The sequence below is a fragment of the Apodemus sylvaticus genome, chromosome 7 (assembly GCF_947179515.1).
Source record: "Apodemus sylvaticus chromosome 7, mApoSyl1.1, whole genome shotgun sequence".
In the NCBI taxonomy this organism is placed as follows: Eukaryota; Metazoa; Chordata; class Mammalia; order Rodentia; family Muridae; genus Apodemus; species Apodemus sylvaticus.
Window position 1 is genome coordinate 113,683,035 of NC_067478.1, and position 14,184 is coordinate 113,697,218.

General features: G+C 38.3%; 2 protein-coding genes across 2 annotated transcripts in view; one reads left to right on the forward strand and one right to left on the reverse strand.

Moving 5' to 3' along the window:
• LOC127689387 (uncharacterized) overlaps positions 1 to 14,184 on the forward strand; it is a 488,686-nt gene that overhangs the window by 205,867 nt on the left and 268,635 nt on the right. The window lies entirely within an intron of this gene.
• On the reverse strand, positions 7,935 to 9,081 carry LOC127689498 (bcl-2-related protein A1-like). The gene is made up of 2 exons (XM_052189207.1): positions 9,061 to 9,081; positions 7,935 to 8,300 (listed from the first exon to the last, which is right to left on the reverse strand). Exons 1-2 carry the CDS (start codon positions 9,079 to 9,081, stop codon positions 7,935 to 7,937), a joined length of 387 nt encoding a protein of 128 aa, XP_052045167.1.

Sequence of the window (14,184 nt, forward strand, 5' to 3'; positions counted from 1 at the left end):
GAAGCCATGCTCAGCTATCAGTTGAATTTTTAAAGTGTATTATATTCCATAGATTAAAAATTCACAAGATATAGTGGCACCCACTTGTAACCCCAGTATTAAAAACATGGCATCCGGAGGACTGCCCATGAGTTTGAGGCCAAATAGATTGACATAGTAACTTCCATGCCAGTCAAGGGTATATAGCAAGAAGTCCTATCTCAAAGAAATTACAGAAATGTTCATTAAACAAATCCAAACAGACAAAGCCATATATCCCAGGCAATAAAAATAATACAAGTTGATAAGACACAGGGCAATCTGAATTACACTGGGAGATCAAAATATGGATTGTAACATCACAGATAAAGAATATCAGAGGTATCAGGGTTAAATGCAGATAATTGCTACTAGGGAACAACTTCTAATACATGCTTAGATTTATCTGTCGTACAAATCTGCATAGTGGGATGAAAATCAAAACAATAAGATGAAAACAATCCTGACCTAGGACTTAGGAATAACTTTTCATAGAGACTCAGGGGTACAGCCTTCAGGGGGGTCCTCATTGTGTTGCACACAACTTGTTTTCCTGGTGTAAGTAAAGCCCCTGACAGAACTGTGCTATGGCTTACACCTCTGCAGCTTCTGCAGATTTTCAAAAAACTGTTCATTATGTAGTCTTTGTCTTTCTTTGGGTGAACTTCTGGACTTTGATTTACCTGAGCTATAGCTACCCTTCCAGTCTTAGATTTTCTATTTTTAAAATCCAGTAAATGTCTAGGAATCTGTCTCTCTCTATCACCTGATAAATGTAAATATTTGTTTTAAGTAAAATGTCTCTTCCCACAGTGAAAATTTTCTTTCAAAATTTCATCATATTCAATTGCAACCCAAGCCTAGTTTTTGATGTCAGAAAATCCATTTCTGGATTTAGCTGGATCCTGTAGTGCTTCCTGGGGAGCAGAGAGCTTCACCACTGGGAAATATTAGTGGGCACTGGATTTGAAAGACCATGAGCAATGGACTGTAGGAGTCTGTAACAATGCCTGGTTAAAGAAGAGATGCTATGACATTGGATCTGAAGGTGCATTTCTTGTTGTATATTTGAAGGAGGGTGATCATTAGTCTCCTCACCACCTGCCCAACATTTCACCACTATAGAGAGAAACTAGCTGGATGGGTTGGTGTGTTCCTTGATTGTGAGGGTGGATGTGTGAGTTTTCTGACGGTAGCCAAGAGTTCCCTCATATACAGCTACTGCCCTGGAACTTTCCATTGCACTGTCAGGCCTTTCTTCTCTACTGTCTACACATGATTATAGGAAGCTGTATATGCTAGTGCTTTTCCATGGTAATGTGTCTTCTCTTTATTGCAATTGAATATTGTGATGGTTTGTATGTGCTTGGCATTATTAGAAGGTATGGTGTTGGAGTAGGTGTGGCACTGTGGGTGTGGGCTTCAAGAACATTATCCCAGCTGCATGAAAGCCAATTTTCAACTAGAAGCCTTCAGGTGAAGATGTAGAATCCTCAGCTCTGCCTGCACCATGCCTGCCTAGATGTTGCCATGCTCCTACTTTGATGATAATGGATCGAGCCTCTGAACCTGTAAGCCAGCCCCAATTAAATATTGTCCTTTATAAGATTTACCTTGTCCATGGTGTCTATTGACAGCAGTAAACCCTAACTTAAGACAAATATCACAATGATATTAAATGTAAAAGATGGGTGACTGCTCGTTTCTTATCTGTGGTCCACATGTTCCTCCCAGAATACTTACTTTCACAGTGGTTAATGCTTTTTCTTTGTTTGTTTTTACATATTTGTGAGAATAACTAATTAGAATATTGGATCTACTGTAGACCTAGAACTTTTTAAGTGTGCTCAGGATACCTAGTGGGATTCCAGCCATTAAAATATTATGTATCTGTGTGACTTCATTTTGGCAATCAGAGGCACAGATCTAATGTAGACAGATTTGTTGATCAATAAAAGCTTGAATCCTTATGTAATCTAAACAAATATAATTATTTACCATCTGGGATGGAACAAAAAGAAAAAACAGACTCTCATTCTTCAGAGGGAAGGGATTTTTTTTGGTTGGATTTTCTGGATTTTTTTCACTTCCATTATTTTCAAGCTGTTTTATGTTATGGACACACTTGGAAAAATGTTAATTAACCCCTTAGTGCACCTGAGGTCCATGCTGACTAATTCCTAACTCAAGTGGACTGTGCAACTTTTGGAGTCTAAATATACTCATATTTGCTAAATGGGAGTTAGGCAGTATTAGTATTAGTGTTAGTGTTAATGTTAGCATTTTTTTAGTAATAACAATAGTCCTAAAGTTGTACTGAGTGCTCATCTGTAGGAATTGCTCTGGCTCCTTTGTGTGTAAGGAAGATATGTGATCCTTATGCCAAGGCTAGTGGATAGGCTGCAATATGGCCCATTTTTACCAAGGAGGAAACAAAGTATAGAGAAGTTAGATATGTTGTTGCAGTCACATGGATGGAGCCCTGAGCCCTGAAATGAAGCCAGCTCTGTTGTACTTGGAGTTAGTGCTCTTCCTATCTCTGCTCTGCTTCTGTACCACATCTGGCTCTGAAATTCTCATAGCGTTTCCAGGCATAGTTCAAGTGTAATGAGAAGATAGGTTTCATGCTTTTTTTTTGATCAGTTTGGGGCAGTTTCCTTTCAGAAAAGGAAAAAGAAAAAAAAAGTAAAATATCTATTTCCCCATCCTACTGGGCCACCTGACCATTGGCATAGACATGTGGCTGTGTGTTTTCTACCAGTTTGTCATGCCTGTGTCTACTGGCTCACTGTGTAGCACTGTTTGCCACCAGCAGAATAAGTCATTTCTCTTAGCTGTAATACAGAATTCAGATTGCTTTAAAATGAGCTCAAATACCTCTTCCCTTTTTCCCTTTTTCCCTTTTTTATTTTTTATTTTTTTAAATTAAAGTTTTACATGGAAAATATTTTAGATAAACATGTTAAAATTGACATTTTCATGGAAAATTAAAGAGTAAAGTGCTAGACATGTAAAACATTGTTAAATTAATTCAAATATTGAATAGAAACATTTTATGATAGAATTGAAGATTTACATGGAAAATATATCAGATGAAATTGTAGAAAAATGTAGAAAAGCATGTTAGAATTGAAGATTATCATGGAAAATTTTATATAGCTATAATAGTGGTAGTCATAAATGTATTCCTAATGCAAATCTTGGATTTTATCACAAATATTTTTAATTCCACCTTCAATTAATTTAGAAAGACTTTTTATATCTACCATTTTATATGTAAAATTTTCTCTTAGCTGGAATACAGAACTGAGATTGCTTTAAAATGATCTTAAACACCTCTTCCCTTTTTCCCTTTTTTATTTTTTAAATTAAAGATTTACATGTAAGATATTTCAGATAAACACGTTAAAATTGACAATTTTCATGGAAAATTAAAGAGTAAAGTGGTAGACATGTGTCTTAGTCAGGGTTTCTATTCCTGCACAAACATCATGACCAAGAAGCAAGTTGGGGAGGAAAGGGTTTATTGAACTTACACTTCCACGTTGCAGTTCATCACTAAAGGAAGTCAGGACTGGAACTCAAGCAGGTCAGGAAGCAGGAGATGATGCAGAGGCCATGGAGGGATGTTTCTTACTGACTTGCTTCCCCTGGCTTGCTCATCCTGCTCTCTTATAGAACCCAAGAGTACGAGCCTGAAGGTGGTACCACCCACAAGGGGCCCTCCCCCACTTGATCACTAATTGAGAAAATGCCCCACAGCTGGAGCTCATGGAGGCATTTCCCCAACTGAAGCTCCTTTCTTAGTGATAACTCCAGCCTGTGTCAAGTTGACACACAAAACTAGCCAGTACAACATTAGCCAGTAAAACATTGCTAAATTAATTGAAATATGGAATAGAAATATTTTATGATAGAAGTGAGGATTTACATGGAAAATATATCAGATGTAATTGTAGAAAAATGTAGAAAAGCATGTTAGAATTGAAGATTATCATGGAAAATTTTATATAGCTATAATAGTGGTAGTCTTAAATGTATTCCTAATGCAAATCTTGGATTTTATCACAAATATTTTTAATTCCACCTTCAATTAATTTAGAAAAACTTTTTATATCTACCATTTTATATGTAAAAATTTCCATGAAATAGTCAATTATAATGTGTTTGTCTATATAGTTCTTGAATTTTACCAGAAATATTTTCCATGTAAATCTTATCTGAAAATGTTTATAATTCCACCTTCAATCAACTTAAAATTATCTTTATGCCTATCATTTTATCTGTATAATTTCCATGATGATCTTTAATTTTAACATGTTTTTCTGTTTATTTCTTCAATTTTATCAGAAATATTTTCCATGTAAAGCTACAAATTTATCAGAAAATGTTTACAATTCCACTTTCATACACCTCTTCTATCATGTTGGCAACATAAATTCCCAGTTGTAAAAAAAAAGATCTGAGAACCTGCATAGGAGATTCTTGAACAGTGCATGTGTGCGTGTGTTTGTGTGTGTGTGTGTGTGTGTGTGTGTGTGTGCACGCGTGCACGCACGTGAGAGAGAGAGAGAGAGAGAGATAGAGATATGTTCTTTCATACCTCTATTAGGTAGTGTTTTCCTACTATATATACGCTAATATCTCTGTGACTCCAAGATAATTCATACAATATGTTAGTAAGGAGTTAGATTTTAGAGTAACAAATAATCTGTGTCTTTCTCATGCTGGGCTAGACAATGGGAGCATAGTGTAAACCTATAGAGCTTGTGAGGCTCTTTGCCATAGGCTCATTTATGACCTCTGGGCTAGAAGACACTTGTCTTCACTTAAGGTGTACATAGTGCAGCAGAAGTTTTTCTGAGCCCCTCCCAGAGCCAACCAGAAGAAACATAGTATCTGAAATGTTTTAGCTAGACTCAAATCAGGCCAAGTTAGAAAGAAGAGTCTTTGAGAAGGTGGACTGACTTACAGTAAGACAGCACTAAGCAAGCAGACTTATAACAAAATAGAAATGGAACAGCCAGTGTTCAATACAGTTGATTGCATAGAACTTTTAAATACTTGTAATTAATGAAGACATAAACATTTTTAGAAGATAAGAAACAAACTAAAAATAATCTCACATATTAAAGTTTTCAGACTTCCTATAAGTTAATAAAGCCATTGAAAACTGGGTAAAAGATAGGAACATGCAGTTCTAAGAATTAGTCAATAAATATGAATATATGCTCAGCATGAAGAGAAGTTGTACTAGTAACCAAGGGGAAATGAATGAACACAAACTAACTAAGTGTATGTATTTAGTGTAACAAAGTGGAGGAATGTGATAGACTACTAGGACTCATGTTCACCTCCTTGCACCAGGGCAATGCTGGGCACTCTTACTATGTTTATGGCAGGTTTATAAATTAGTAGATCCACCATGGAAGAGAAAACTCCAGTCATTTCAAAGTGGATATACACCATCATTAAATAACTCTACAAGCAAATATCCACCCTAGAAAACATGCCTATACTGAGGGAAAGGCCTAAATAACTTAAATAAATATTCTCCAGCAGGAAGAGACAAGCTCTTCAATGGCATGTACATACAGCAAAACACATGAAGAACTCTTTTAATTTTTATTCATGGTGCTAGAGGTTGAATTAGAGATCTTGCTCACAGACTACAGGGACTCTACAATTGATGTACTTCCTCAGGCCAAAAAAATGTCCTTTAAAATGTTATTTTAGTGCCCTGGGTTGACAAAAGCAAAATCTATGTATTATTTGAGTGGGGGAGATGAAAGGGCCCTTCATGTGCCCAGAAGTGGCTTTCTGCTGCCTTACTGTGTAGTTGAAGATTACCTTGAAGTTTTGGTCCTCTTATCTTCCTTTTTATGTTCCAGAATGGGCACTTCCATGTATAGACAAGATACCAATTTGTAAAATATTTCCCAGAAGGACTAACCATGAGGCTAAGGATACAGTACACTGATAGAACATATGCTCAGACCACGTTAGGCTCTAGATTTAATCCCTAGTGACAAAGGGCCATGAGGGAGTCTGGTTATCCACACATGAGAGTGTGCTAAGAAAACGGAAAAGCTTGGTGTGTAAGTAATGAATGTACAAAACCATACATATGGTTGACTATTACAACACAATAAAGTACATATGACAATATTTAATACCAGATCTTCTGTACTAGTTCTCAAATGTCATAAAAGACCCTAGAAGCAATACCAGAACAGGGAAGTGGGAAGGGGTGGATGGGGGAACAGGGAGAAGGAAGAAGGCTTATGGAACTTTCAGGGAGTGGGAAGCCAGAAAAGGGGAAATCATTTGAAATGTAAATAAAAAATATATCGAATAAAAAAATGAAAGAAATAGACCCTAGAAAAAGGCAGGCACTTGGGGATCTGCACTGCTGATATTGAAGATATGGTTAAAAAAATAATGATGATATTCTCAAGCCCAGACCTCACAGCCTGAATTAAAGCTGGAGACACAAATGTACTCCAACTATAAAGTTGGGGGTGGGTTGGAGAGATGGCTCAGCAGTTAGGAACACACTCTTCCAGAGGTCCTGAGGTCAAATCCCAGCAACCACATGCTGGCTCACAACCATCTCTAACAGAACCTGATACCCTCTTCTGGTGTGTCTGAAGTCAGCTACAGTGTGCTCACATACATAAAATAAATGTATAAATCTTAATTTTAAACATTTATTTCCAGTAAGGGACACTGGAAATAACCCAGGGGATTTTTGTTTTGCTTAATTTTAATTAAGAGCATCTTAATTAATAAAGAGACTGAAGTCCTTTGACTGTTATTTTGCTGTTTGTTTTAATCAGTAAGGAAACTTTTCATTCCTATTCTTCATTAGAAAAATTATATATATAGTATCTATGTATATATATATAGAAAAAAGTATATCTATATCTATTTATCTTCATAGATATAGATATATCTATAGATGGATAGATAGATAGATAAATAGAAAAATAGATAGATAGGGAGATAGATATAGAATGGTTAAGTTTAAAAACTCAGGAAACAGCAGGTGTTGGCACGGATATGGAGAAAGAGGAACATTCCTTCACTGCTGGTGGGATTGTAAGATGGTACAACCACTATATACATCAGTCTGGTGGTTCCTAAGAAAACTGGACATGACACTTCTGGGGGACCCTACTATACCTCTCCTGGGCATATACCCAGAGGATTCCCCAGCATGCAATAAGGACACATGCTCCACTATGTTCATAGTAGCCTTATTTATAATAGCCAGAAGCTGGAAAGAACGCAGGTATCCCTCAAGTGAGGAATGGATACAGAAAATGTGGTATATATACACAATGGAGTACTATTCAGCAATTAAAAACAATGAATTCATGATTTTTTTTAGGCAAAGGAATGGAACAGGAAAATATCATCCTAAGCGAGGTAATGAAATCACAAAAGAATACACATGGAATACAATCATTGATAAGTGGACATTAATTAGCCCTGAGGCTCTGAATACTGAAGATACAATTAGCATATCAAATGACTCCCATGTAGAAGGAAGAAGAGGGCCCTAATCCTGGAAAGGCTTGACCCAGCATTGTAGGAGAGTACCAGGACAGGGAGGAGGAGAGATAGGAGAATGGATGAAGAGAAGAGGACTTACAGGACATATGGGGAGGGGGGAACTGGGAAAGGGGAAAGCTTTTGGATTGTAAACAAAGAATATAGAAAATAAAAAATATATATAATAAAAAAGAAATTCTATCTATCTATCTATGTATCTATGTATCTATGTATCTATGTATCTATGTATCTATCTATGTATCTATCTATCTATCTATCTATCTATCTATCTATCTATCTATCTAGAAAATGTCATTACACATTCCCTGCCTCCATTCTGTTGTATCCATGCTTCTTTGTTATTCATTATGAATTCTTCCACAAAACTGGAATCTTGTTTGTACACACCCACATCCCTGGCAATCTGCTCTTGTGGAAGTTTTTTTAAGGAGAACTCCTGCAAAGGCAAATATAGTTACAATTCTTCTGCAGTTAATGATGCCATCTTCAAATACTTTTTCCATCACTTGGCTGAATATTATTCTGGCAGTATCTATGGATTCCACATGAAAGTCATTCAAGAACGGCTTCTGCTTCTTTTCAACTTCTTTCTGAACGGAGAAGGCGACTCTTTGTAGAACTCTGGATGTCTCACTTGGAGCCGATTCAAAGGCAGGTGCCTGTAGGACATACTGAAGATTGTTCTCAGCCAGGAAGTGGATATACTATGAATTCATAGGCAGTCATCTCTGGCAGAGCTGCCTGGAGCTGTCCATGTAGAGGCAGAGGAGGCAAAGGCTGCAAAGATAGGGCCTGCCAGGGGAGGAGCCTCAATCATATCTGGAGGTTGCTGGAAATTCTGTTTGCATCATGTCACAGTGTCCTTCCTTCTTGTCACTTTTTGTGCATGGGCTGTCTGTGAAAGCCAAGGTTCACACTGTGAAGGAGAAAAATGTTTCAGAGCAACACACCATTTCCTGTTCCTCTTATGATTCAGTTTAAAAGTCAAAAATGAGAGGATGTGGAGAAACCAGATTCCCTGTAAGTAGGTGGGAACTAGAAGCTCATCAAAGTCACTCTGGCAGTAGTACACTTGAGAAGTGGTTATGCTAGGCTGAGAGGAAAAAAAGTTAGCTCCTTTCATCAATTTATAATTTCTGATAAAAAACAATACAGCTTTAAATCGAACTCAGTATATACTTCTTTTTAAGAATCCATTTATTTTTTCTTTGCATTTGCCTGAGTGTGTATATATGTATCACATGCATGAATACCCACAGAAGCTAAAAGAGAGTGTTGGATCCCCGAGAACATGAGTTACAGGCAACCTGGTGCAGGTGCTGGGATGGAACCTGGGATCCCCTGAATCAGCAGCACGGGTTCTTAATTCCCAAGTCACATCTCTAGTCCTTAAACCATCTTTGTATATCATGTATATTACCCTTTATCTGGTTAGAAATCATGGGAGAAATTAGTAGTACTAACCTTAGACTGACAGTGCCTCATCTCAGTTGTAGACAAATCCTTCTTCCTGTTTATTGTGGCTTTGCCTGAACTTGGAAAAGGAAGCCATCTAGACTGACCTTAGAGGCTCAGGGTGAAGTTAACATAGATGACCTAAATACTGCTCCTGTTACTGTGTCTCCTGAGATGTAGGTGCTTCATGATGCTCCTCTTCATTCTGTTATGGGTAAATGATGATTTGGCTTCTCAGTGACCCCCTGACCCAGTGAGTACAGAACTTCCAGAGTGCACAGTTTGAAGTTAAGAGAAAATATATCATTTTGTTGAGCCTTGATAAGCAACTCTGAGAGCTAAGTGGAGATTGTGAAATCAGTGGTTAAGGCAACGTTGAAACTTTGATTTGGACGTTAAGTCTCCTCACCTAAGTATGCAGCAGTGAAAGCAGCTGCTGAATGCATGGAGATGAGGAGCTATGTTTGTCTGACAGCTTCAAGCTGATGCACCAGTGGTGGATAAGTAGAAATAATTCACATCCTTAGAAATATCAACTGTTTCTCCTTCCATTTTCGTCTTTCCATACATGCAACGACTTTGATTCTTTGCATCAGCATCTTATGAGTAATGGCAAACACAGAAGAGAAATCGATTTGCAACTTGTATTTATTTTATTTATATTTTAAAGAGTTTTATTTATTTATTTTGTACATAAGAGTACACCACCATTGCTCTCTTCAGACACACCAGAAGAGGGCACCAGACCCCATTACAGATGGTTCTGAGCTACCATGTAGTTGCTAGGAATTGAGCCCAGGACCGCTGGAAGAACAGTCGGTGATCTTAACTGCTGAGCCATCTCTCCAGCCCCTACAACTTGTATTTATGAATGTTGCTATAAAGTTGAGAAGGGAGGGAGAGAGGCTGCTCAGAGTGCTAGGAAATAAAAACTTGTGGTAGGTGTGGAAACACACAAGAGTTATTGATCCAAAGCCAGATGACCTTAAACCTACCACCAAGTGCACTAGAGGCTACAGGCCCTACCATCTGTTTCCATTCAGTGACTGCAAGGCAGGACTGTGAAGCCATACTCCCATACAAGCCAATGTCCTCAGAAGGAAACTGGTTCTACAACTTTCAGCAACATGTAGATTCTATTAACCTGCTTCCTGAGCACTCTGTCTCCACTCTCCACGCTCTTCTTTCTTCCTCACAAGGGTCTGTCCTGAGTCACTCTCTTGCAGCCTCCCGAGAGAGAGAGAGAGAGAGAGAGAGAGAGAGAGAGAGAGAGAGAGAGAGAGAGGGAGATACCTATACCACCACCAACCAAAAAATCTTACAATTAGTTTTCAGTCCAGAAAAAACTATACTGATTTGCTGGATGAAATAATTAGAATAGGTCAGATACTTCCTGAACAAATTATGATGGTCCTAGACTGAGGCCATGCAACAGTTCTGAAGCTCTGAGTTGTGTCCACTGTGAATTAAGTGGGACAGGCTGATTGAGGAGAGAGAGGTGATGGAGGAAGGATTGCCAATGTTTCCATATTTTAGATGTCCCTTTGCCTAGGGTCTTGGATTTATTATAGCATGCCTGCCCGGGGTCAATCTCAGCAGCACAAATACAGAATGAAAACAACTGTGGCCTGACCAAGCCTTTCTTTGTGGTTATTTTGTCCAGAGGCTTCTATTAAAGAAGCATGAAAGCCTAACCAATACTGAAGAACTGCTTGTGACTGCCATGAGAACAAGAATGATTTGTGCTGTCTCAATGATGAATTCAATTTCTTTGCTATCAATCTTTTATTAATGTGTAAATCCTTGTGGATTTCATTGCACTTGCAAAATGTACTCCTATGTTCAGTTATCTATGCTTATAGTAAGCCACCCTCTCAATACTCAAGGTTTAAAATTGTGTGTGTGTGTGTGTGTGTGTGTGTGTATTTCTCATGGCCCTGACATTTTTGTTTTTGTTTTGTTTTTTTATTCGATATATTTTTTATTTACATTTCAAATGATTTCCCCTTTCCTAGCCCACCCCACTCCCCGAAAGTCCCTTAAGCCCCCTTCTCTCCCCCTGTCCTCCCACCCACCCCTTCCCACTTGCCCGTTCAGGTTTTGCTGAATACTGCTTCACTGAGTCTTTCCAGAACAAGGGGCCACTCTTCCTTTCTTCTTGTACCTCATTTGATATGTAGATTATGTTTTGGGTATTCCAGGTTTCTAGGTTAATATCCACTTATTAGTGAGTGCATACCATGATTCACCTTTTGAGTCTGGGTTACCTCACTTAGTATGATGTTCTCTAGCTCCATCCATTTGCCTAAGAATTTCATGAATTCATTGTTTCTAATGGCTGAATAGTACTCCATTGTGTAGATATACCACATTTTTTTTGCATCCACTCTTCTGTTGAGGGATACCTGGGTTCTTTCCAGCATCTGGCAATTATAAATAGGGCTGCTATGAACATAGTAGAGAATGTATCCTTATTACATGGTGGGGAATCCTCTGGGTATATGTCCAGGAGTGGTATAGCAGGATCTTCTGGAAGTGAGGTGCCCAGCTTTCAGAGGAACCGCCAGACTGATTTCCAGAGTGGTTATACCAATTTGCAACCCCACCAGCAGTGGAGGAGTGTTCCTCTTTCTCCACACCCTCTCCAACACCTGCTCTCTCCTGAATTTTTAATCTTAGCCATTCTGACTGGTGTAAGGTGAAATCTCAGGGTTGTTTTGATTTGCATTTCCCTAATGACTAATGAAGTTGAGCATTTTTTAAGATGCTTCTCTACCATCCGAAGTTCTTCAGGTAAGAATTCTTTGTTTAACTCTGTACCCCATTTTTTAATAGGGTTGTTTGGTTTTCTGGAGTCTAATTTCTTGAGTTCTTTATATATATTGGATAATAGCCCTCTATCTGATGTAGGATTGGTGAAGATCTTTTCCCAATTTGTTGGTTGCCGATTTGTCCTCTTGATGTTGTCCTTTGCCTTACAGAAACTTTGTAATTTTATGAGGTCCCATTTGTCAATTCTTGATCTTAGAGCATACGCTATTGGTGTTCTGTTCAGAAACTTTCTCCCTGTACCGATGTCCTCAAGGGTCTTCCCCAGTTTCTTTTCTATTAGCTTCAAAGTGTCTGGCTTTATGTGGAGGTCCTTGATCCATTTGGATTTGAGCTTAGTACAAGGAGACAAGGATGGATCAATTCGCATTCTTCTGCATGCTGACCTCCAGTTGAATCAGCACCATTTGTTGAAAAGGCTATCTTTTTTCCATTGGATGTTTTCAGCCTCTTTGTCGAGGATCAAGTGGCCATAGGTGTGTGGGTTCATTTCTGGATCTTCAATCCTGTTCCATTGATCCTCCTGCCTGTCACTGTACCAATACCATGCAGTTTTTAACACTATTGCTCTGTAGTATTGCTTGAGGTCAGGGATACTGATTCCCCCCAGACTTTCTTTTGTTGCTGAGAATAGTTTTAGCTATCCTGGGTTTTTTGTTATCCCAGATGAATTTGATAATTGCTCTTTCTAACTCTGTGAAGAATTGAGTTGGGATTTTGATGGGTATTGCATTGAATCTGTAGATTACTTTTGGCAAAATGGCCATTTTAACTATATTGATTCTTCCGATTCATGAGCATGGGAGGTTTTCCCATTTTTTGAGGTCTTCTTCCATTTCCTTCTTCAGAGTCTTGAAGTTCTTGTCATACAGATCTTTCACATGTTTGGTAAGAGTCACCCCAAGATACTTTATACTCTTTGTGGCTATTGTGAAGGGGGTCATTTCCCTAATTTCTTTCTCAGCCTGCTTATCCTTTGAGTATAGGAAGGCCACTGATTTGCTTGAGTTGATTTTATAACCTGCCACTTTGCTGAAGTTGTTCATCAGCTGTAGGAGTTCTCTAGTGGAGTTTTTTGGGTCACTTAGGTAGACTATCATGTCATCTGCAAATAATGATAGTTTGACTTCTTCCTTTCCTATTTGTATCCCTTTGACCTCCTTATGTTGTCTAATTGCCCGAGCTAGTACCTCAAGTACAATATTGAAAAGATAAGAAGAAAGAGGGCAGCCCTGTCTAGTCCCTGATTTTAGTGGGATTGCTTCAAGTTTCTCTCCATTTAGTTTGATGCTGGCTACCGGTTTGCTGTATATTGCTTTTACTATGTTTAGGTATGGGCCTTGAATTCCTGTTCTTTCCAAGACTTTAAGCATTAAAGGATGCTGAATTTTGTCAAATGCTTTTTCAGCATCCAATGAAATGACCATGTGGTTTTTTTCTTTGAGTTTGTTTATGTAGTGGATTGCATTGATGGATTTCCGAATATTGAACCAACCCTGCATTCCCGGGATAAAGCCTACTTGATCATGGTGGATGATCGTTTTGATGTGTTCTTGGATTCGGTGGGCAAGAATTTTATTGAGTATTTTTGCATCGATGTTCATAAGGGAAATTGGTCTGAAGTTCTCTTTCTTTGTTGGATCTTTGTGTGGCTTTGGTATCAGCGTAATTGTGGCTTCGTAGAAGGAATTGGGTAGTGTTCCTTCTGTTTCTATTTTGTGGAATAGTTTGAAGAGTATTGGTGTTAACTCTTCTTTGAAGGTCTGATAGAATTCTGCACTGAAACCATCTGGTCCTGTGCTTTTTTTGGTTGGAAGACTTTCTATGACTCCTTCTATTTCTTTAGGCATTATTGGACTGTTTAGATGGTCTAGTTGGTCCTGATTTAATTTTGGTATTTGGTATCTGTCAAGGAAATTGTCCATTTGCTCCAGATTCTCCAGTTGTGTTGAGTACAGGCTCTTGTAGTAGGATCTGATGATCTTTTGGATTTCCTCAGTTTCCGTTGTTATATCTCCCTTTTCATTTCTAAGTTTGTTAATTTGGATACTTTCTCTGTGCCCTTTGGTCAGTCTGGCTAAGGGTTTATCTATCTTGTTGATTTTCTCAAAGAACCAGCTCCTGGTTTTGTTGATTCTTTGTATGGTTCTCTTTGTTTCTACTTAATTGATTTCGGCCCTGAGTTTGATGATTTCCTGCCTTCTACTCCTCCAGGGTGAAATAGCTTCTTTTTGTTCCAGGGCTTTCAGGTGTGTCATTAAGCTGGTAATGTATGCTCTCTCCATTTTCTTTTTGGAGGCACTC

What these genes read in the sequence shown, in the direction of transcription:
- LOC127689498 (XM_052189207.1), bottom strand. Translation starts at nt 9,081, where the DNA reads ATGAGGCACTGTCAGTCTAAG. An exon ending in TGAGGCACTGTCAGTCTAAG is followed by an intron (nt 8,301 to 9,060) that starts GTTAGTACTACT and finishes ATGAATTCATAG; the next exon opens with TATATCCACTTCCTGGCTGA.